Source organism: Acanthopagrus latus, chromosome 17, assembly GCF_904848185.1.
Source record: "Acanthopagrus latus isolate v.2019 chromosome 17, fAcaLat1.1, whole genome shotgun sequence".
NCBI lineage: Eukaryota > Metazoa > Chordata > Actinopteri > Spariformes > Sparidae > Acanthopagrus > Acanthopagrus latus.
In genome coordinates this window covers 18,166,133-18,189,592 of record NC_051055.1, presented here as the reverse complement: position 1 = coordinate 18,189,592, position 23,460 = coordinate 18,166,133, and the positions used below count along the sequence as shown (strand labels likewise).

At 42.6% G+C, this 23,460-nt stretch overlaps 3 protein-coding genes and 1 long non-coding RNA gene across 5 annotated transcripts in view; 3 read left to right on the top strand and 1 right to left on the bottom strand.

Annotated features, from left to right (window-relative positions):
- Positions 1-1,084: 1,084 nt before the first annotated feature.
- si:dkey-92i15.4 lies at positions 1,085-10,029 on the top strand. 2 transcript variants are annotated; one of them, XM_037075913.1, is made up of 7 exons: positions 1,085-1,221; positions 3,187-5,918; positions 6,008-6,203; positions 7,019-7,117; positions 7,214-7,463; positions 7,555-7,671; positions 9,464-10,029. In XM_037075913.1, exons 2-7 carry the CDS (start codon positions 3,493-3,495, stop codon positions 9,625-9,627), a joined length of 3,252 nt encoding a protein of 1,083 aa, XP_036931808.1. In that variant the 5' UTR covers positions 1,085-1,221; positions 3,187-3,492; the 3' UTR covers positions 9,628-10,029. The 2 variants fall into 2 exon arrangements, with proteins under 2 accessions (XP_036931808.1, XP_036931809.1); XM_037075914.1 differs by lacking the exon at positions 1,085-1,221 and adding an exon at positions 1,972-2,190.
- Positions 10,030-11,519: 1,490 nt separating this feature from the next.
- aqp10a (aquaporin 10a) lies at positions 11,520-17,043 on the top strand. Its single transcript, XM_037075479.1, has 6 exons — positions 11,520-11,930; positions 13,012-13,138; positions 13,525-13,662; positions 14,706-14,824; positions 14,917-15,134; positions 16,034-17,043. The coding sequence occupies exons 1-6, from the start codon at positions 11,847-11,849 to the stop codon at positions 16,239-16,241; spliced, it is 894 nt and encodes a 297-aa protein (XP_036931374.1). The 5' UTR covers positions 11,520-11,846; the 3' UTR covers positions 16,242-17,043.
- Positions 17,044-17,172: 129 nt separating this feature from the next.
- LOC119006600 lies at positions 17,173-20,834 on the bottom strand. Its single transcript, XR_005070845.1, has 3 exons — positions 20,698-20,834; positions 18,454-19,006; positions 17,173-17,900 (listed from the first exon to the last, which is right to left on the bottom strand). It is a non-coding gene; the product is annotated as an uncharacterized LOC119006600 (long non-coding RNA).
- atp8b2 (ATPase phospholipid transporting 8B2) overlaps positions 18,494-23,460 on the top strand; it is a 27,618-nt gene continuing 22,651 nt past the window's right edge. Inside the window, exons 1-2 of the mRNA XM_037075478.1 lie at positions 18,494-18,631; positions 22,975-23,042. Coding sequence (XP_036931373.1) covers positions 23,018-23,042 — 25 coding nt within the window. The 5' untranslated portion in view covers positions 18,494-18,631; positions 22,975-23,017. The remainder of the gene's footprint in view (positions 18,632-22,974; positions 23,043-23,460) is intronic.

Sequence of the window (23,460 nt, the reverse complement as noted above, 5' to 3'; positions counted from 1 at the left end):
AGCAGGACTTATGATAGAGGGACTCATTTCACAATCGGAAACGCTTAGTTTTGTTGTTTCACAAAAAAGGAAAAGAAAAGGAAAGAAAAAACTGTATCTAGATTAAAGTCAAGTCAAATTTGTCTCAATAGCCTATTCAAAGCAACACGAGTTAAAGCAAAGTGCTCTATAAATACAGGCAAAAGAAAACAAGGTCGTTGGAGCAGTCAACACAAATCATGCAAATGCATGCAAGATGAAATCAATGAGCTCTGACGCTTCTCGTAAAATATCCATGTTTCTAATTCCTCTCATACACAATCATCTTTTCACTGTCATTTTATAGATTGCATTGATCTATTGATTGTATTGTATTTTTTTGTAATCCTTTATATGATATCACCATTTTTATTGCTTGTAGTTTCTTTTAAAATAATAATTAAGTTGGACTTTTTGTGTTTTGAGTTGAGTGTTCATTCTTTTAACATTGTCTTCCTGAAGTCTTCATCCAAACCACTTTGTGGACTTTGTTTTTAAAGTTGGTATGAAAATTAAGTTATATTATTACAAGAGCCTATTTAAAAGTAGCAATTTAAGTATGATCAAAAGAGATGGGCCACGAGCTATGTTTTGAGCAGCTCAGCTGTGGGAGCATATCTGATGATCATTAAATTGTCCAGTTCTCCAGTTCTCACATTCTTGCAGTTTATTTTAATGTTGCTTGACTCTGTATTGCCAGCAGACTATTTATATCCGCTATGACCTGCTGATTAAATGCCATAAAAACTGCCCTTTCTCACAGCACTCGTGCTGTATCCTACACCCTTAAGAATGAATTTAACCAGCGTGTCTGTGTGAGCAGGACAGTGATTTGCATCCATCCTGCAGAGACACTGAGTGCCATTCTTCTGTCAGGGACAAGGGTGGGTGTCTGTGGAGACGTAGCTGCTGGAGCTATTTACCCCTACTCACAGAGTTATCTCTGTCCTGAGAGGAGCATGCAACCTAGCAGCCCTCTATCTGCACGGCTGATCATTGATTGGGTCATTAGGACACAAAGGCCCGGCCTAATATTTCTGACTCAGTCTTGTGCGACGTTTGACAGGCGCAGAGACATGTGAAGACATCCTTTACTTAGTGCTGCAACACGCTGATTTGGTAACCACAGTTTCCTCTGTGTCAACGGAAGACATTTGCAGGTGCGCGCAACAACTGTAGCACTTGAGCCTCTCAAACAAAACTGTAAGTACTGCTAATTTTTTGTATTCTATTTCAAACACATCCGTCTACTTTCTATGTTTGTGCATTTGTGACTCAAAGGCTGCTTGTTCACCTTCCCACTCTGCAGAAACCATTTTTCCCCTCATACAATTCTCCTTTTTCTTTTTCTAAACCTAATCAGCCATCTCAGATGCTTTTCTCCTTCAGTCCACATTACAGTCCCACGGACTCTCAACAAAGTCCGCCTGCACTTAAGTTCTGTTTTGCAGAACATGTCACACAAGAGGCGTACTTTTAACAATATTTATCCCTTCAGGTATGTATGGGTCCACATGAGCTCTTTGTTGTCTCTGGTCCCAATTAAAGGTGCTCTGTTATTATGTATTTTGATACCTGTCCGGCCCGGATGATTACACTCAGGTTTTGCCTGAGGTGGCGTGATACCAACAGGCAGTACCCGACGCTGGAAGCGTCGGGAGAAGTCATTCTTGTTTTTCGTTTCACACAATTATCTGAACTGTATCTCTTCTCCCTTGAGCACTGAAATGCTGATGTGAGATGGAGTTTGAATATTCTGTGGGGCGTGTACATAAGCTTGTGTGCGTGTGTGTGTGAGTGTGTGTTGACACATTGAACTGTAGTCAGGAATGCTACCCTGTGAGAAGAGGAAAAGAGGGAGAGAACAACAATGGGAGGGGGAGGAGAGAGAAAGAGACAGACACAGAGAAAGGGAGAGAGAGAGAGAGAGAGAGAGAGAGAGAGAGAGAGAGAGAGAGAGAGAGAGAATAAGAGACAGGACAAGAGGATAAACCAGTGTGGCAGGTTTACGTCACTGTACACAGTCCATCATGCAAAGCTGATGGGTAGAGAGAGAAACAGACAGACAGAGAGAAAGAGAGAGAGTGGGGTTAGGAGCTGATGTCACTACAGAGCACTGCCTTCATTATGAATCAACACAGCTGTAGAGGATAAGGACAGAGGACAGAGGAGGTAAGGTGCATGTGTGAGTGGATTAATAAGCCGGTCTGAATGTGTATCTTCATTTTCTGCTCATTCGGAGTTTAAAGCAAACGGTGCAGTGTTGCCCCGGTTACCCAGATGGGAGGCTCTGTGACCTAGCAGAACAGGTGTTTCTGTAAACTGACACTCAGACTCACCTGCACTGAAAAGCTCCTCAGAGACTCCCAAAAGCCTAGACTTGCTTGATATGCTTCACATTCGTATCCAGGCAGTGCTCCTATAATTCCCCTCGTCACGTGTGTTGTGTTGGAATCCACAGCTTACTGTACGTGTGTTTAATGTTAGTCCAGACAAGTGGATCCTGATTCTGACTTGATTAGTGATCAAAGCTGGTGTGCTTGTCGTGTTAACTCAGATATACCCTGATGAGCCACTGTCCATCAGCAATGCTATCTTTCCCTCGGCAGGTTGTATGTAAATCAAGGTGACTTTGTTCTCATCTTTGTCCAGCTTATCTGATCGATTTCAGCTGAATCAATTGTTACAAGGTTTCACCCAGACTCTATGAGAGAGATACACGCTGCCCAGAGACTGATTGTGGCACTTTAATGCATTGTTTTTTTTTCCCCAGTGTGGATTGCTGTTAGGTGAGTTCTTCCAGTTTATGGTTCAGGTTTAGCTGACGATGACAGGTAGTCATGAGTATGTTGCTTGTGTAAACAGCTGCTATGATATGTGTGTACAACAGAGTCCACATTGTTCTATAAATGGTCTTACTGAGTCAATGTAAGGGGAATGTTTTTGGTTCTCTGGCTCTGAACTTCTATCTTTTCCTGCTCTTATCTTTTTTCCATCTCTACGTTCGCTGCCCACTTTATGCTTGTCTGCTGTGTCCTGAACTGCTCTATGATTCTGTGTGACCGTTTCAAGGAGCCAGAGCGACCGCAATCCACATATCACAACATTCCAGCCCAATCCATTCTGAGGATGGAAATTTGTACTTTTTTTTTTTTTTTTGCTTGGCAGGCAATGGCAGCTGTGTGCTGAAGTCGTGCATGGGGACAGAGCAACGAGAAGTCAAGAAAAAGAGCAGCTCAGAGAAGGTATCACCAGGGAATCATCAGGAGGATCGCTAAAATGTCAGTCGTTTTAATGCTGGATTTGTCTCTAATGGGAGGACTCTAATTCTGCAAGCATTCAGAGGGACTTCTTCCAGATCGCAGGCTGAAAGACAGCTGCTTGGAATCGCTGAAATATCAAGTTCACTCTTCCGCTCTCTTTTTGGGATTTGGCACTCTCCAGGTGGTCATTAAGTTTGTTTACTCTCAGACAATGGACTTGTCCTTGCTCCCTACTCCGGCGAGCGAGTACAACAAGCAGAGGACAGACGCGCGCTTCACTGTCCGCTCAGCCAACTCTCCCTCCTACAGTCTGACTCGCCGGTCAGCTGTTCGGAAACCCAGAGGTATTTTAGAGGAGGAGACGGAGGAAGCCAGAGACACAGAGAGATGCGGGATGGACACTGGCGCAAACGGTACGAACAAGGAGGAGGACCATACAGTCACTGGTTATCAAGCCAGGGGTCGGAGTCGTAGTGGTGTCAAAGGTCAGCAGGAGGAGAAGGAAGCACCAGGTCTGAAAATGTCTACCAAGCTGAACCAGAATGGCTCAGCAGACAAAACAATCAGAGAGTCGGGCGCTGCTAACCCCGCACCTGAAAGCCGCGGCAGGACAGATTCGAGGAGAAACAACCTGTCAAGCAGAAGTAGGAGTTTAGATTGGACAACAGGGGAGAGAAGCCCTGATCGGGGCAAAAGGGGATATACATTGTCAACCAAAAGAGGAGGGACTGGAGGCTTGGATGAAAAAGGAGTTGAAAGCGGGAGGGGCAGGGTGATGTCTTCAGTAGAATACTATAACTCTGCAAGAACAAGTAACGATGCTCCAGAGGGTCAGATGTTGGACAGAGCCAGTAGAGGTCATACTCTTCCCTCTAGGTTCAGGTCTCAGACTTTGTTAGGACCCAAAGGAGGTCAGAGTATACAAGAGCGAATAGAGAAACTCTACGGGTCAACTGGCGTTGGTAAAACAGAGGATGGCAGCAAACCTAAGGACTTCTCCACACAGAAGTCATATGAGAGGGCATCTGGGGGAACCTTCCCCAGGCGTTTCTCTTCAGGAGAGAAAAGTCCAAAGCAAAGCAGGAGATCGTTCACCTGGGCAGAAAAAGACACCTCAGGTTCTGAGAGTCATCTTTCTCCAGGGACGTGTAAGACCGCAGACAGTTTGCCAAGGGGACAGTGGCAAGGACAGACCCAGAGCAGCAGGTATTCAGAGGGGAGCAAATGGTTGGAGGGTACTGGCACGATGTCTCTGGACAGAGCACGGAGCAGGTACACTGTCGCAGCTCAGATAAGATCTTCGAGGGCTGCACAGTCAAACACTTTGTCAGAAGAAGGGAGATCAGATCTGTCTCGACTGAGAGAGCGAAGAGAGGGTGAAAGTAAGGATCAAGGCTGGGCGAACCATCCAGAGGAAAAGGGCAAGACCAATGCATTAAATAATACATTCAGAGACAGACGTGGGTGGCTGAAAGAGCAGGAAAAAGAGAATGAGACTGAACTGAAGAGTAGCAGCACAGATGAAGATGTGTTCGAGTCAAACCCACAGAAAAACACAATGAAAACAATCGATAGAAAGAAAGTCCCGGAGAGGGTGTCGGTGTCCACTGCAGCCAGCGTGAAAAATAAGATCCATCAGTTCGAGGCTCTGATGCAGAGATCCCAGGGTTTGGCTACAGGACAGGTCCTGATGCCCAGACGGGCCTTTTCTGTTCCAACGCAGCTCAGCAGGGCGCATGATGGAGTGAAAAAGAGCGGGTCAGCAAAAGCAATAGGTGGATTGAGAGACAAATGGGAAAGTCTGAAAGAGGGAGAAGAGGAGAAGGAGGAGGAGAAAGCAACAGGAGCAGGAAAGACGCTCGGCTCTGGGAGATCTTTATCAGTGGACGAGGCTGGGCTAAGTTTGGCGAGGAGAGAGAAAGAAGGGAATGATTTGGTTGAGAAAAAAGAAAAAGATACAGATAAAGTAAACAATTCTGCTGAAGATTTTGATACATTTTCCAGACTCAGGAGCACGCTAGAAATCCCACTCGATGGAGGATCTCAAAGGCGCCGGAGAAACTTTTACATCGACGAAACAGATTTCTCCAAAGCCTCAAGCCCTGAGGAGGCAAGCAAGAGATCTCCGTCCTCACTGCCGTCCAGTTCCAGTGACACCTCCACTGGTGTACAAAAAACTACTATTGTTACTTCACCTGTCAGTGATGAAGACAAGACTCCAACAAACACTCCAGACCACTCACCCTTTCGTCCACCCACTGCACAACCGGAAAACCCCACACCTGTTGCTGGGAGTGAAAAGGGAAGCACTTCTGTCCTCGAACAAGCAGCTAAAACTCCTGATCAAGAATCCTTGCCTCTACCTCGTCCCCTGGCCACTTCGTCCCACAGCAACCTCCCGGATCTCGTCTCTCCTCATATAAGTCCAAACAGGAAGAAGCGGGTGTTGGATCTCGATGCCTGGGTCGCTGGCTTGAACCCAGATATCAAGGTCTGGAATGACGATGAAGATGATGAGGATGATGACGAGAGTACACAGAAGGATGAGGACTCAAACTATGACTCGGACTCCGGAGAGTCATCAGTGACCGTTACCAGCTACATGAGCCAGTCAGATCGCAAGAGCTTCTGCATCAGGTGGGTGCTGTTCGTGTTATCGGATTTCTGTTTTGATGGAAGTGTTCCTCCCAACAGTCAGTGAGAGCTCTCGACTTTCTTCCCTGTAGTCTTTCAGACCTGTGTAACTTTGCCGGAGTTGACTATGAGTCAGAGAACGACAGCGATGAGTGGCAGTCTACGAGCCGGCGGACTGCTTCGCTGAGCTCCGACGTGTCGGCCCTGTCCTACGTGTCTGTGATGCCCAGTGAGGAGCTCGACAAGCTGCTGGAGGATGTCAGGGGCCTGGGGGACGACAACCTGCAGGTACACACAGGCACCAGGAACATTTCACAAGCTTTGCTGTGGTTTTTCAATAAATCATTCTCTGGCTGCAGTTGCACTTGTCATTTCAGTGGGCCCTCCTTTAATTGGCTTTAACACTTGTCTACGTATGAGTTAACAGGAATACATTACATCTGTTATTGATATAACTAAAGATATTTCTATACTAGGATGCAGATTATCTGTTACACTGAAGGGCTGTCAGATTTTTTTTTTTATTATATTGTTGAAAATGAAGTAATTTCAGGGCAACATGCTATGTCAGTTGCAATGATGATCCTGGAACAACATTAATTTTGTTGTTTAAGGAACAGCTCCAACCAAGAGATATCAGATAAACCCCAGAGCACACCGTGACCATGCGGAAGGAAAGCTCCTGCTTCAGGATATAAACACATCCTCAGCTGAGATGTAACATTCGATAGTTTAGTAAGCTAGCCACTCAGTCCTGAGTGGATGCACACTTCTGTCTGTGCAGTGATACTGATAAGTGTAGTCCCAGAGCAATACAACACTAAAAAGACTAACTAGATAGATAAACAGCACTACAGGTAAGAGAAAAATATGGATTTGGGGATTTTGAGCTGTCCCTTTCTTGGAACCAAAGTCATCCGCCTTTCTTTCACATAGATAAGACAGATTTCTTAGAAAAAAGCATATGTGGTATTACAGCCAACAACTCTCTGTTCCCCATCTTTCCTGCTCTGATATTTAATTTTAGAATGTGAAATAGATTGTTAAAAATCACTAGAAGTGTCTAACTTCTTGCTCATTCTGTCTACCTTTTCTCTTTGCAGGACTATGACGATGTGCAGGTGGTGGTTCTCCATAAAGACGTGGGAGTGGGACTGGGCTTCAGCTTGGCAGGAGGCGTAGACCAGAACAAGCCAGTCACTGTGAGGGGAAAACACAGCCGCATTCTCCTGAAACATACGGTATCTAAATGCTTCGTCCTCAGTCTCTTCACCTGTCTCTTGATGTCTTCTTCTCAGGTTCACAAGGTGTTTCACTCAGGCGTCGCAGCCCAGGAAGGCTCCATAAGGGAAGGGGACCAGGTCTTGTCAATCAACGGCACATCGCTGTGTGGCTACATCCACTGGGAGGCCCTGAGGGTCCTGAGGAGAGCAAAGTGTCGGGATTTGGGGGTGGTGGTCCTGAGGAGGGGAGGGACCAGCAGTGCCTGTAAGGGAGGAGCTCAGACAAATGGTCCTGGACCGACACAGGCCGAGGCCACTGAGACAGGTAAGAAGCCATATTTAAATACTTACTTTAAGTTAAGCAGCAGCAGTTGAAAGGGATTAACTGTGTTTTTCTGCTTTTGCTGCTCTGTCAGGTGAGCTCCTGTGTGTGCGTCTGGAGAAGAACAACAGGGATCTGGGCTTCAGCCTGGAGGGAGGTGTGGGCTCCAGTCAGGAGAACAGACCACTCACTGTACAGAAGATCTTCCAGGGTGAGAGCTGAATCTCAGCATTTTAGATCTGTATGCAAAGATCTGAATATCATACAAGCTCACAGAGGTGCACGTAAGATACATTTTAAGGCCAAAAGTATGAAGACAACCAGGCTCAGTCCACATGTACATGGGTATTTCTTTTTGACTAAAGATTAACCTTTTGGATAAATCCTTAGAGGGCAAAGGTTTACAGCAACAGAATCGTGGAAAGGATGACTCAGACATGTTGTTGGGCCTCATCAGCATACAGCATGTCATTGGCAAGCGTTTTTGGACTATGTGTTTTGTCATGTCATACTGGAGTATCTAGAATGGCTGATATAGTGTCAATATTTAGAGAGACACAATCAGATATCCCAGATAGCAAAATTGTACCAGACACATGTATCTGGTCTGGTATAATTGTGAAATGATTGAACTTGGGTGCTCCACTCCTATTTGCCAGATCTGAGCCACAAGCAGGCCACAGCCTGGCCAGATGTCAGCCAATAGAGAACTGCATAAACCGAAGCAGGCCATCGGTCAAGTCATTCATTCATCATTCCATGTGATATTTGATATTTGAGAATTTGCTATCTACAGTTGATACCACAATGATGGAAAAGAGAGTCAACAGTGATGCTCACAGTATTTCAACAAAAACAGCAATATCCAGGAGGGCTCTGTGACGAGCAGTCACATTTGTCTGCCTCATTCCTAGTATTTTCTATAACAAGGCAGAGACAGAGTATACAGTCTGCTTCCTGTTTACACCAGCACACGCATGTCTTGTGAACATGAATGGGCCATCCGTGACTACTTTACAAACTGATTTTTCACCAGCAATACGCTGAAATGATGACTTAACCTTAACTGAAGTGAATCAAATTGATTAAATTTCCTGGTGTGCTGTTTTTGCCTAAATCTAACAACAGACATGACAAGAACCTTTGATTCTAGCGTCTGAATCTTCCACTCTGTATGGCTGCCATCCTCTCCAACCACTTCCCTGCCATTCAAACACAGTTCATAAATGCAGTGTTTCACTCACTCGGGGAAACGTGGTGCAGGCACGATTACATTAGGTCGAAAGTCATCCTGGGCATCAGGAAAAATATCTGAAAAACAAATGTCCATGTACACGAATCCTATTGATTAAATGTCACGATTACTTCACAAACTGCCATGATGCCTGAACTTTACTCTCATATGTAACTGCGGAACATCTCATTCGAAACCCGTGAGCTTTAACGTAACAGCTCTATCAGACTCCAGTTTTTTAGAGAAGTCTTCCCACATCATTTTGGACCCTGGCTGCAGGGATTTGCTGCCGTCAGCCACAGGACACAAGAGCATCAGTGAGGTCAAGCACAGACACTGGGTGATAAGGCCTCGAATGCTGTCTGTGTTTCAGTTCATCCCATTGGATGCTGGAGGAGGTCAAGTTCAGGGCTCTCTGCAGGCCGCTGAAGCTGCTCCATGCCTGACTCAGAAAATCATGTTTATGGGCCTGATTTTATAAAACATTACTGTTTACTGCAACATGAAGATTTTCCTTAATTTGGAGCTGAAACTATTAAAAAACCACAGATAAACTATTCAGTTGTTGATCTGTTTTATAATTCTATTGCCAAACAGAATGGGAAAAGAAATTCATTTTGAGGACCAAATGTCCTGGTTATGGTGGTCCTGGTATTCTTTGTAAACAGGTAGAAAAAGAGAAAGACGTATACCAATAACTGTACATCGTAGCTGCTTCGAGTTGACTTCTCTGTTTAAATAAAAGCAATCTTTTATATTTTCCCTTCAGGAGGTCCTGTTGACAAAGTGTGTCCTGGTGACGAGGTCCTGGAGATCGAGGGTGTGAGCATGGTGGGGATGAGACGCCTGGAGGCATGGACGCTGATCAGAAAACTGCCCTCTGGGCCTGTGGACGTGGTGCTGCGTCGCCCTCTCAAACATCCGGAAACATGATGATTATCAAAGTGCAGACACTGATGACAGACAAGAGACTAAAAGCCATCCATGAGCAGTGACTAAGGGCATAAGTTAAACAAGCTATTTGGGCCTGATGCCAGTTATTTTTTTTATAGTCATTATAACAAAGCCCTAAAGGAAATATAATCTTGGACTTCCAGGTCAAAAGTGTGCATTCTTCTTCACTTAATCTACAGGGTTACATCTACCTCAATGCCTTGGATATTTATGTACCAGCCAGAATTAAAACTGCACTGACGGCTCATACATTTATCAAGTGAACCAACCTTTGTAACTGCTAAGTTACCTGTAAATGTAAACATATCTTTTTAATATATTGTGAATAGAAACTAACTGCATTCAGAGTTTATATTGCTTTTTAATAAATCCTAACTTTGAGTGATGCTTCTCAGTCTTATGTCCAGCAGAGGGAGACAGTGTGATATGCCAACATCTTACACATGCGTTATGTACACAATATAGACAAATCAGATGCAAAAAGATATGCAGATCAATATGTGATGCTTGAAAATCTGATGCTGTAGCTCATCATGAAAAACACCGGCACACGTAATCCAGACAGTAGATCAAGGGCCAATCCCAATACTAAAGGTGCCCCCACCACTCCACTCTCCATTTTGTGCCTTCAAGTCTAGGGGTAGTTGTCCTGGTTTTTGTTAGGATAGAGGGGTTGTAAAAACTCTGTTGTCTCAATATATTATGTATTATTATAAAAACGATGGCTTCTACTATGCAGATGTCTCTCAGTGTTGCATTTCACCCCATTTAACCGCATCTGATGCCAAAAATTCCAGCAGTCCAGCAGAGAAGTTGCAGCCTCTAGCACAGCTAGTGGCCAGATAATGAAGCAATGTTCTTTTTCCCCTTGATATCTTGACTGATGAGGTGAAGTCATAAATGGGAGCATCCGTGCTTTTGTACCTCCATCGGATAAATCGCAAAATGTCACTGAAATAAAACCAGTAACACAAGAGAAATCACCAGCTGAAGATGCCATGTTGGAAACAACCAGCCACATCTGTTTAAGTAAATCCCGTTGAGGACTGATGACATATGAGGGTCTTGAAGGGTGGTCCTATTTAATAGGAGGATATTCTCAATCACAATGCCCCCCAACTCTGTTGTGAGGGACAAGGGGTCTCTCCGAAACAAGGTGTAGGGATAGAAAATTGAAAATGGGATATCTCTCTTGACCCCCATCACGGTGCTTTAAGGTGGCAGCAGCTCTTTTTCTATTAAGTCTATAAAATCATCTATCGCATTGCTCAAGCTAAAACAGGTTGGAATTCTTATCTTAGAACGCAAAACAAATTTCAGCAAGCAGCATGAAAACCCAATGTTACCAACCTCATTTTGCTTACAGGTGATCTATCTGTGTTTCCTATGATAAATAGTGTGGGACATAAAGGTGCTGTATGTTATCTATCCATACGCACAGAGAAAGCCCTCGTGACAAAGTGGATGAAAGCTATCTGTCCTTTTTATTACCAGACAGCGATACACCTCAAACGTAGATGTGATAAGATGTCACACAAGCTGTTGATGTAACTTTTGCAGTCTCCACACTGTGTCACTTATGGTTATATAATTCACAAGGAGTACAGAGTTCACTGTGATCAATTATCTTATCTAACAATCCACAGGGTATGTTTTTACCACACCAGTGACTGTGTGATTATATATGTAGCCACAATCAATAGCTTTAATTTCCATATACATTCACAGAACCTACAGGTTAAAGCCAGACTATGTTAGACTTCCATGTTGTCTCTGACATGGACCTGACACAGACGACTTAAAGAATAATGATAATTTAAAAAAACAAACAAAACATAAATATAGATGCATATGTGTGATTAACATCTGTGATTGATTACATATGATTCTTCCTCAGTGCTTTATTGCCCCACGCTATGTTCAGTCAACATGTCCCACTGTTGTTTATGGCCTCTGTTAATATGAGCAGCGTCTGGAGGTGTGACAACCCAATAAATGAGTAATAGTGTTTGAGCAGCTGGGGAGAAAGAGAGAGAAGAGCAGGGGAGATACAGTGCACAGGTCCTCGGGCGCTCAAGTGGAAGTTCATCATCACCTCCGTCATTGACACCATCAGCTCCTGGACAGACAGCTTCTCTGTCTGACAACAGAGACAGGGAGTTCAGTGTGAGATGAGAAGAGCGATCTAACCCTCGGCGATGAAGAAGCTACAAGCTCTGAGAGTGAGGAACGCTCTGGTGCGAGAGTGCATGGCTGAGTTTTTGGGAACTTTCGTCTTGCTGGTAGGTGAAACTCGCTGAGTTGGCCCTTTTGGTTTCGAGGGTTACGATCAAGATCCACGCTGTTAAAAGTTTGTTTCTGTAAATCTCCTCCAAATATATAACATATTTGTCCCATAATTATTTAGCATAAGTAAATCAAACAAAAACATTTTTTCTTTTTTTTTTTTTTTTTATTTCTGAAGGTTTCTTGTCACCTCACTTGGGATTTAGTTGTTGTCAATAAACTTGATAAGAAGTGAAGTTGACAGTGTGCAGGAGTCTTTTCCCTGATTTTGTCGATCTTGTGTCTTCTCCTACGCACTTTTCGATCCTAAGGTGTGCAAAAATCTGCACACTGTTAATTAATTTAGAGAAAAAGAACTCTTGTAAATTGTTGCTCTGAAGTTTGCATTGTACTGCTTTATTTTTCCATAAATCAACTAAATGCAAAGATTGTATTTATGTTTTGGGCCCTTTTTATTTAATATCATTCATTTTAAATGTGACACTTGAAGCCCTTGCGCAGTTTGAGACTAAGGTAAAAAATCCAAATATAAATTGTAAAAAAAAGGCCAGAAACAAGGTGATATTTGGATTTACACAATGCTTCCAATATGAGTCAGTTAGAGCGGTCAAGATTTCTTGAATTTATTCATTTACGATTTAGTTATATGTATCCAAATATTAATGGAGTAATAACATTTTATTATATTTAGATTATCATGATCCAGGTTGACTTGACATGATAGTCCTGACCTTCCACGTGACATCATTTCACTCGCACATCTGACTACCATTGCAAAATGTTTTAAGGGCCATTAAAGGTTTATTTCTTGGAATTAACATTAACAACTCATTTTATTGTACCCCTGAACTGCAATAAAAGGATAATAATTTATAGACCATTAAGTTTCATCAGAAGAATCCTGCGCACTGCATGCAAGTGTTCCCTCTCATCTGTGAGGCCCAATTAAAGATAGTTTGTCATTTAGATACGACGGTCCATTTAAAGGCCAAAGTAAAATAGGTCAGTGAATTAATTACTTTTTCACAACCCCAAATTGATTTCTAATAAGTCTGTTCGTTTATCTGCTGCGTGTAGCTCTTTGGCTGCTCCGCTGCGGCGCAGGTGAAGACGAGCAGAGAGACAAAGGGCCAGTTCCTGTCGGTAAACATGGCCTTCTCTGTGGGCGTGATGTCGGCCATGTATCTCACCAAGGGCATCACAGGTAACAGATGGACACAAACTTCTTCTTGTGATCTTTCAACTCACTGTCTTCACCGACATACATACAGTAAAATGCACAATGTCAGGATTCACTTTGCTGCCTCGCACTCTGAGTTATGACTTTTCCACTACTGCATTACTGAGTACTCCAGATTTATTACACTGATGTCTGGTGCTCTCTGCAAAGAGGCCTTGTCCAGCCTCTCAAGGTCTTCACTGACTGATATCCAGCTCACTATAATAACTCTTAGTTGGCACACTATATGGCGACAAATAATCTGAGATTTCATTACCTTCCAGTCTCTCTCTCTCTCTGTCACTGTAATTCACTTCTACTGACTTCCTTCCTGTCTTCCTCTTCCTCCACCTCCTGTTTTTCTTTGCAAGGTGCCCATCTGAACCCGGCGGTGAGTCTGAGTTTCTGCGTGCTGGGACAGGTGCGATGGGGAAGGCTGGTGCCCTACTGCCTCTCCCAGCTGCTGGGGGCGTACATGGCGTCAGCGCTCGTCTACCTGGTCTACTATGGTTAGTCATTCATGCCTCTCAGACAATTCATCAGTGACAGGGAGATGGCTGATGGCTCAAAGAAAAGACTTGACTACCTTGGTGTTTCACTTGTTAACTCGCTGACCTGACCAACACTGGTATAGTACCATGTTGTTGTATGGATAGATTAAAAACCTCTTTTATCCTGACTTCAACTGAAATTTTCAGTGGTGGAAGATTAGATCAAATCAACCTTGAAATCCAGGGAGATGTATTTTTGCTGATTTATTGGCAATTGGCTATTTTATAGTTGTAGTGAAGCGCCTCGATTTTAGATGTGTCTTACACTCCAGTGGTCTTTTATTAAAAAATGTTGTTTTATAGTAGCAGCATAGGGCGAAGCCAAAATCGGCCCTACTTGTGAACCTTGAGACCTTTTGAATTGAGAGGGTTTAAAACCAACACAGGGGTCCTTCCACCCGGAAAATGTGAGGTTCAGAGACTTTTGTTTCCGGTGACTTTTAAAGAACGAATTACAAAAACAACAACAATAATAATAAGTACAATGGAACAGCATTTTTGTGTTACATCTAACTTTTCATTCTAAGAAAACCACGCAGAACAACTGACACCTCTGGCGTGAATTCACAAATCTCTGGCATACATTTATTTTCAGCAGTTTCATCAGTTCGTGAATTTGTTGCCCCTGTCCTTCAGAGATTCTGTGTGCTGCCATGTGTTCGTCAGCCCCTCTGTGATGATTGATGTTGACCCAAACACCAAGACATGACAGAAATATTACAGTGGTAGATTTAATCAAATTAATTTCCTTTAACACTGTATGTAAATAGTAGCAATTCTTCTTTCTCAGATGTCTGAAGTTCCCTTGAATATGTGTGAAGTGTTTTCCTAAGAAAATCAGAAGGGCTGGCAGGTACTCCCTGGGTAGTGGAACGCCTCATATATTTTGGATTATCTGAGGAAAATACTTCAGTAAAAATTATGGATTATCCTTCACGTTTTCTATGTATGTAAATCTGTTTGTGCAGTTGTTCGCTACATGACCTCTGTTTCTGTCTCAGATGCTATAATGGACTTCAGTGGTGGAGATTTGACTGTATATGGCCCTAATGAGACGGCCTCTATATTTGCCACGTATCCCTCAGAGTACATGACTTTGGGCAGAAGTTTCCTCGACCAGGTCAGTGGGAGAATTTGTTTTTTATGTAATTAAGTATTTTAATAGCTGTTTCTTCAGTGAACTTATGAGTGCTGCATTTGTACTTTCGTCAGGTCGTGGGCACTGGCATGCTGATGTTGTGCATCCTGTGTTTGGGTGAAAAGAGGAATACCCCGGCTCCCGCAGAGCTGATCCCTCCGATAGTGGCAGTGATCGTCCTGGGGATCTCCATGTCAATGTCCGGCAACTGCGGTGCTGCGATCAATCCTGCGAGGGACCTGGGGCCGCGCCTCTTTACCCTGACTGCCGGCTGGGGCACAGAGGTCTTCACGTGAGTCTCTTATCTTTTGTCACATATACGTTATCTACTACAGTACAGATACGCAGCACTAAAAAAACACATTTCAAGGCTGATAAAGTATAAGGACAGATATTTCTTTTAAACCCTTCTAATGACATGTGAAGGGGGACATTGTCTACCTATCTTAGAGGTCTGTGACCTTTGTTTTCTCTGAAAATGTCAGAGGTTATCAGCCGTTAAAGCAGTTTTTGGCAGATCGAAGGAGCATGAAGTGTCAGCTTGTTACAGAACATCTGAGTATGACCCAGTGTGACCCTTCACCTGATTAGATCTTATTACCCTATGGCTATTCACTGGATCCACAGCTGTTAAGCACTATTTCAGCTTCTAATCTAATCGATTAAAGCTGAATTAAGTGATTCTTGACCACTAGGAGGCAGAAAAACTCCATAACATAGAGCCCTTCTTCCTGACCCCATGGGTTCAATTGGCATTCATTACCAGGTCAAATCACTTTGCATTAGTCACAGGTGTTTATCAACTCCAGTGTCGATTGGCTGTGATGGACACATGGGTGAACATGTTAATTTACACCCCTCTGTCGATGCAATGCTATGAGCTATGAGTGTTGAAGTTAAGGACACTGGCACATAAAGAGTTTTCCATCCGTCTCTGTTCATGTAGCGCTCAGACATTGTTCAGTCTGCATTGAGTTGGAAAAAGAGACTGAGGTAAAAACTACAAAACAAAAAGTAACCCGTTACTCTGTCATTCTGCAGAGTTTGGTAATAATTCTCTGTGGGTTCGTCACAAGCAGTACTTTCACACAAATACCGTCAAGATAAAAATATTGTTTGATGGCAAAAATAATAATACAAATCTCAGCGGCTAGAGAATAAATTCATGTATGTTGTTGATCTGCTCTCCAGGTGTTACAACTACTGGTTCTGGGTACCCCTGGTGGCTCCACCTATAGGAGGTGTGATGGGCACGTTCATGTATCTGATTTTCATCGAATGGCATCTGCCTGACCCGGACCAACCTGACAACGACTCCACTCTCTCCATTAGCGAGACAATAAAGCAGCCCGGCTCCACGTGGGAGAAAGATGTGGAATTAAAGTCTTCGCATTTCTAAGCTGTTATAACATACGTCCCGCATGACAAAGCTGCTATTAACCTCCCCGTTTAAAGACAAGTGAATGTGGTTTTAAATCGTTTTTGAGAGGGCAAGACGTGAACGCGTGAGATTAAGAACTGTTCAGACATGCACACATCACACAAAGGATTTATTATTAATACACTCTGAACTATGAAGTGAGCTTCTACTCACAGCCAGTAGAGGTGGAGGCAGCTGAAAGAGATATTGATTGAGTGTTAATGCTGTTTACATTGATGCCTGTATTCTCCAGAATATTGATTTATTCTCGGTAGATTATATTACTGAGTTGTATTTACTGTTTATGAAATGCCTTGATGACTATTGAGGACATGTTAAGATGATTTGATAAAACGTTGCTCTGAAAAATAAAACAATGATATCTCTCTTAACGACAGTGATTATAAACTTGGGGTTAGGGGTCAGTGTCATCACGGTAAATGTTGTGTTTCACATATGTATGTTTTGAAATCCTTGCAGAGTATATTGCTCGCAGTATATTTTGTATTTTTCACACATAGCTTTCATGTTTCATTCTCTCTGCCTGGTAGTTAGACACATGTCTTTGAGCCAGTAAGGAGGTTTACTTCACTGTATGCGAGGAGAAGAGGGTCACTTCAGGGACTCAATTCAGAACATACAGCCCTCCAACATCCGGAGGTCCACGTTATGATTACCTGACTCATTTCATCAGTGTTTTAGATCGCTTCGGACTCTCCAGTCTGTCTGGGATGCACTCAAGAGAAGATTGTGAAATAGGTTGATTACAGAGTAATGACATGTTCACAAAGGTCAAGACTGTATTCATTTGGTGGTCTGCGACACTGACAATGTCACAAACGGCACATGACATCGATTCACAATCAATAACAAGACAAGAGAGACAGAGAGGACAACAAGGCAATCCCACTGTTTTTTCTACTCACAATTTTAGTCTTTACCACATATATTTTTTTTTCAATTATAGAGCTGCTCCTCTGTAATATACCAGTGCTTTGTCAGCTATGGTTAGCTCCCCCAATTCAACAAGATAGATTTGGCTTTTTTCTTGGCCAAAATCTTTGGATTTGTCATCATCTCCCTCTATGTTCTTAATAACAATGAAATTAATGTCCATCTTGATCCAAACAAAAACCATGTACCATGGATTTGAAAACACTACTAGAAGTATTATTAAAAGATGATGTAGCACTTCATTGTACGCGATGGAAAAACTTGTGGCAGAAAATGCTCAGAAATACATTAACATAACAATAAAATGCAAAAACACAACTGACTAATAATAAGAAAGGTGCAAATGCTGTCATCAGTGTTGAAAAATATGACAATACAAATTTAAAATAGGTGAATTAAGGGAAAATAAGTCAACTACGATAAAAACTAAATAGGAAAGGCAGTATAGATAATGACATTGAGAAGCAGAGGATGGTAGTATATAACATATACAAGAAGTGCAATCAGAAATTGAAAAAGTAACACTGCACATTCAAATTTGAAGTAATAAATGTGTTTATGCCGTTGAGTCCACACATGCAGTGTAGGTCCCCACAGGAAGGTCACGAGTATTTCTGGCATCATAGTGGACATACTGCAGATGTTGTGACCTTGAGCAGTGAGCAGATGTTGGAGCAGAAAGTGCTGACAGAGCAGTAGAGGGCGGTATGACACAGAGGGAGAAGAGGCACATGGTTATTGATCAGTAGTGTGTGTGTTCAGCAGATGATTTGATGTGTTGATAATACAGATAAAGTGTTAAAAGCAGAAACAAATCTGAATCAATTTAAAGTATTAAAAAGCATTTATGTTTTTTTTTTATGCCTCAGCAAATTAAATGAATACAATTTCTTAGTTTTCATTACTGAATAAACTGAATACTATAATACTGTTTTACTTTTTTGTGTTCAGCTTCTTTATTAATATCAGATCAATATTTGTTTGTGTTATCATCTCACTAATATTGTAAAATATCAAAAATGCGAGTTTGAATTTCTTCTCCTAATCTGCCTAGTGCCTCTTCGAGGTCCTGGGGTGCAGAGGGTGCAGATGGAGGTGGAGGAGGTGAAGGAGGTGCAGCCCCCAGCTCCTCCTCCTCTCCCTCCTCCTCTACCTTCCTCCTCCCTCCTCTCTCCTCTCCTCTCCTCTCCTCTCCTCTCCTCTCCTCTCCCCTGGCCGAAGCCGAACCCTCCCTCACCTCGACACGGTGCCTCCAGCTCATCCCGGGCTCCTGCTTCACCCTCCTCCCCGCCTCATCACGGACCGCTCCGTCCCATTCAAGCCCGAAACCTCATCATGACCCCGGCTAGAGTGGCAGCGAGGACGTCTCCAGGAGGAACATAGGCGGATATATATCTAAAAAGACTTTTGAAGAGGTAGGCTTGCTGTTGTAGCTGTTTTTGTTTGGCCGACCCCCCTTCATGTTTGTCCAGTCTGCCGTCTGACCTCAGATCAGCTGAAAGTGTTGATGTGTCTACAGTGTTCAGCTCCTGTGCGCTCAGCTCACACATCTAGTCTCAGAAAGTTTCTGTAGTCTGGCGTTAGTCAAAACATGTTGTCCCAAAGTCAAAGTGAAAGTTAGTCACGACACTGTGCAGCTCCCCTCCAGACAGACACCAGTGCATTTCCTCTAATGGATGTCTCACAGAGCTCATGGTGTCTGATTGAATTTGAGCAGGCTGCTTTGACTTCGTTAGAGTTATTTTTGTCCTCTGTTGGTTCCAGTTTGCTTCCTCGTGAAAGTGTCTGACCTGCAGTGAGAGGATGACATTCAGTTACCACAGAAACATCAGTATTTAACATCTACTGCTCACTGTTACCTGAAGACAGATGTTGTGTTGGGCACAGAAGATGCTGGATAGTATCATTATGGTAATCTTTGTGTGTTGGTAATTGTTCCACACATATCTGTAAGTTGGCGATTTTAATTAATACATTTATAGTTACTTAAATGTTAGTTAATGGTTATATCAATTGCAATGTTCTGCAATAATCGGTGTCCAAATAATGCTTAAAGACCAATGACACAGTATTTATTAACCATTAACTGCATAATAAACGTCCTATAACAGTGAAATTACCACCAGTTAATTAACTATAAATGTGCTGTTTATTAAAGATGGTTATTTTAAACTGCCACAGATCATTTGATTCCTCTTTAAAGGGGTAATATGTAGCATATGGAGAAGAAATTCAAACTCAGAATTGTAATATTTACAATATGAATGAGTAATAATGCAAACTCAGAAATATGTTTTTTTTCCCATAACTGAATAAACAAGCCATTTGGCGCTAGAAAGGTGGCAGAGTCCACCAACTAAGCACAGAGTAAACAGAATGAAACTGTGTCGTCCTTTAAGGTCAGTTTGTTCATTCAGTTTATTGAGTCATGAAAACAAATAAAGTTTGCCTATTCAGTTTGTTTAGGCATTTAAAAAAAACAAACAAACAAACTATGTAGTGCACCTTTAAGAACTATACAACCCGCCTTCAGCAGGTCAATAACATGGTGATTTAACACTGTTGCAGTTGTTGCGTTGTCGTTATGAAAGTAACTCTGAAGACTTACAGTACACTAGTTCATTTTAGCAGAGTGCAGACACCACAAGAGATGTGGCTATATTAGTATCTGTGTGACAGAATCATATGAGATAATAAACCCTGTAATTTGACTACTCCTCAAGAACAGCATAACCTGCCCTCGGCACAGGCCGAGTGTTTAACAGTGTCAAGATATCAGATATTCACGACATGTTTATCAGTCACAATAATGATATTGAGAGAAACTTGAAAAATAAGTGCTGGTAATTAAAATCATGTGTAACTTTGTTACTTTAGGGAGATGGAGATTGAGTATTTACCCATAACCTAAAAAGGCAAACAAAAATAACAATCACACTCATTTACTAGAAGGCAACTAAGAAGAACTCATTAACAAAAGACCAAACATCTCAGCTGGATTATTCATGTGATATGTGTGTATTATAACACAATATTAACAATATTAGCTTGGCTTCTTCATGTAGCAGTCATCTAATGTTAGGGGTTTTGTTAACAGGATGTCATGCAGATATCAGGAAAACTAGCACAGCTGCACAGATTCATCGGTTAGTTGTCAACTACTGAATTACTGTTTCCACAGTTGATTAATCAGTTTGAGTGACTTTTTAAAGAAAAACATTATCAGATTCCAGCTTCTTAAATTGTAATAATTGATAGTTTCTTTAATCCCTAATGACAGTAAACTGAAAATATCGTTGGGTTATGGGCCTCATCTTTGGCTCTGAGAAACACTCGACATTTTCTGACATTTCATAGACCAAACGACTCATCAATTTACGGGTGGCTTTATCGACATCAAAAATAACGTCAGTCGCGGCCTTAGAAGCTGTGTTAGGATTTCTTAAAATCCCTTGAGCTCGCCCTGAATCCATTTTATTACCTGCTCTATATGTGGTGAAACAAAAACAAAAAGAGCAAAATGAAACTTCAGGTTCTTCACACCAAGAGGTTCATATAGCCTTTCTACCTATAGTTGTTTTCTTTTTTTGCACAAGATGTGTGCAGCCTGTCTTCAGATCAAAGAAAACACCAAACTGGCTAAACTGTTTGAGAATCATACTGAATTATATTTGTTTTTTATCCAAAGAGATCAACAGTACAATAGAAGACTCCAAATAAGGTGCTCGGATATGCAGCGTGTCCCTGGTGTTCCGGCCAGCCTAATTCCATGAGGGCACTGCTGGTCTATAGGGTTAGACAAGACGCCGGCCACAGATGGGCCAAGATAGATGGAGGGAGGGAGGTGACAGGTGAAGGACTGATGAGAGGCGAGAGGTGAGAGACCATGGCAAACAGCTCTCGAGCCAGCGTCTCTATTAGATTGTGTAGAGAGTGAGCAGAGACCGTGCAGTGAGAGGGAAGAGTGTATGACAGCGCGAGAGAGGATGCTGGAAACTGTAGCTGAAAACTGATCCGCCCGGCTCACATGGAGAGAGGCAGAGCTGCTCTTTCTCAGGAGTTATCGATTGGGAGCTCGCTGCCTCCAGCCGCCGCCGCCGCCTGCCATACTGTTTGTGCCTTCTAGTATGCACGACAAGGATGTATTACGCCTCGCCTCCGCAGCCTCATCCCTCATCTCTCTCATCTCTCCTCCCCTGTGCCGTTTCTCAGCCGAGATAAAACACAGGGAGTGAAAGCGGCGAGGTGTGTGTAATGTTAACAGCTCAGCACAAATGGAAAGAGAGGAGACACGTGTGGAGAGCAGAAGCACTGCTCCATTACCGACTCTCATCCACCGTAGGAGACTGACAGGGGATCTGTCCCGAGCCACCGGTCCCCTGATACTGTGTGCCACAGAGACAGATGCAGCACTCTGCTCAATGTCGTTTTCCTCATTACGGCTCTAACAGACCAGAGATGGTCTAGTGTGTGTGTGTGTGTGTGTGTGTGTGTGTGTGTGTGTCTGTCTGTCCTGATGTGCTGCGGCTGTAATGCCTGATTGATTTTTACTCTCTGTGTGTGAGGCAAATAAATGTTTTTCACATTCTAAAACAAAAAAAACAAAACCCATGACAGTAAACCAAGTGCGTCATATGAATAAGGTTCTCACTCCTCAGTTCCTCCCTTCACAAAAAGTCACTTCTGTCTTCGTCGTCCTTCACCTCAGGGACGCTGGGGGTCAGTCACAGTTGAGGTTCAGTCTGTTTTGTTGACGTCATTGTACGCTACTTCATGTTTTTTATGTTTTCATTTGAATGGCCAGGTTAACTGATATCCAGTGATGGAATGTAACCAAGTACACCGATTCAAGTACTGAACTTAAACTCAAATTTTGAGCTCCTTGTACTTTACTCCACTACATTTTGGAGGCAAATATAGTACTTTCCATTACACTACATTTTTGTATAGCTTTGGAATAGCCTTTGTAGCTTTTATAGCTTAGGTCAAAAGTTACAAGCTGCTTCAAAGCCAAAGCAGCACATTGTACAATATGTTTATTTTAGATTCTGATTTTCAAAAGCACTTTCGATTGATCAAAAAAATGCTAACTATTGTATCCGATAACCGTCCAGACAAATAATCGATAACAGGAGGAGACAGGAGAGAAACACAAGAGTGGGAACTCAGGAGAGAAAATGACAAACAGACAAGAGGATAAAACCACAAAATAAAACAGGAATTCAACAAAGCGAGAAAAAAACAACAACAAAAAAAACATGTACCGGTATATTTAACTTTGGCTCATAGTCTAGATGTTCAAGTGCATTTAATTCCAGAAAAGGACTCTTGATACTTAGGCACATCAAACATCAAATACTTTTACTGAAGTACTACTCGTTGTTTTGCATGAGAGCTGTAAACCTGAACACTGACATCAACGGCCAAATCAACCACAGTCAACAACAGCGAGGAAATGAGGGAGAGAAGTTCCCCAGTCTCCCTTATAAAATCATTTAATTTTGTGAGCCGTTGTGTTAAGAGAAACTCATATCCGTTTGTGGAGCGGGGGAGTGAGATCGGATCACAAGTGGTCAGTCAACATGATGATGGATGTTAATGCCAGAGAAAGACAGACTTTCGTCGGCAGTATAGTTCGCACACTTGATGGATTAACACCAGAACTGTAGAGTAACGAGGCGTCGTGATCAAGGAAAGTTTGATCCTGTGGACAGTTGTTCATATTCTCAAGCTCACTTTTTCTTTTTTCTCTCTCCAGACAATCCCATGGGCCATAGCAGAAGGACGCTGGCAGAGTGGAGATGTTTAGAAAGAGGCCTCCTCCAGGTCAGTACCTGACACTAAGCACACTGAGGTGGAGTTTCTCTTTCAAGATGAAGCTCACACAGCCCTTCAGTGTCTTGGCTTTTTATCTGCTGGTGTTAAGTGTTCTTCGTTTCGATTGTAGTCAGATTACTCTCAAACACATCAGCATATACAGGTGTAAATGCACAAAGGATGTATGGAGGATAGATTGTCATCGTCTCAAGTGTTGAGATGCATTAAGAGCTGATAGGAGGACATCTGATAGTACTTTATTCAAGGTGTCCAGACAGGGCTGGAGGGAGCCATCCCATCAAGGAGGCATTGCAGGACATTAAAGGAATCTGTAAATCACACGTTTGCATGCAAATAAAGTATGATCTTTAAAGTTGGTCTCTTGTATGCTTTGCTGTCATCATTCAGACTTGGAAGCGCTGTTGGG

What these genes read in the sequence shown, in the direction of transcription:
- si:dkey-92i15.4 (XM_037075913.1), top strand. Translation starts at nt 3,493, where the DNA reads ATGGACTTGTCCTTGCTCCCTACTCCGGCGAGCGAGTACAACAAGCAG. An exon ending in CGCAAGAGCTTCTGCATCAG is followed by an intron (nt 5,919 to 6,007) that starts GTGGGTGCTGTT and finishes TCTTCCCTGTAG; the next exon opens with TCTTTCAGACCTGTGTAACT. An exon ending in GGCCGAGGCCACTGAGACAG is followed by an intron (nt 7,464 to 7,554) that starts GTAAGAAGCCAT and finishes CTGCTCTGTCAG; the next exon opens with GTGAGCTCCTGTGTGTGCGT.
- aqp10a (XM_037075479.1), top strand. Translation starts at nt 11,847, where the DNA reads ATGAAGAAGCTACAAGCTCTGAGAGTGAGGAACGCTCTGGTGCGAGAG. An exon ending in CGTCTACCTGGTCTACTATG is followed by an intron (nt 13,663 to 14,705) that starts GTTAGTCATTCA and finishes TTTCTGTCTCAG; the next exon opens with ATGCTATAATGGACTTCAGT. An exon ending in TGGGGCACAGAGGTCTTCAC is followed by an intron (nt 15,135 to 16,033) that starts GTGAGTCTCTTA and finishes TCTGCTCTCCAG; the next exon opens with GTGTTACAACTACTGGTTCT.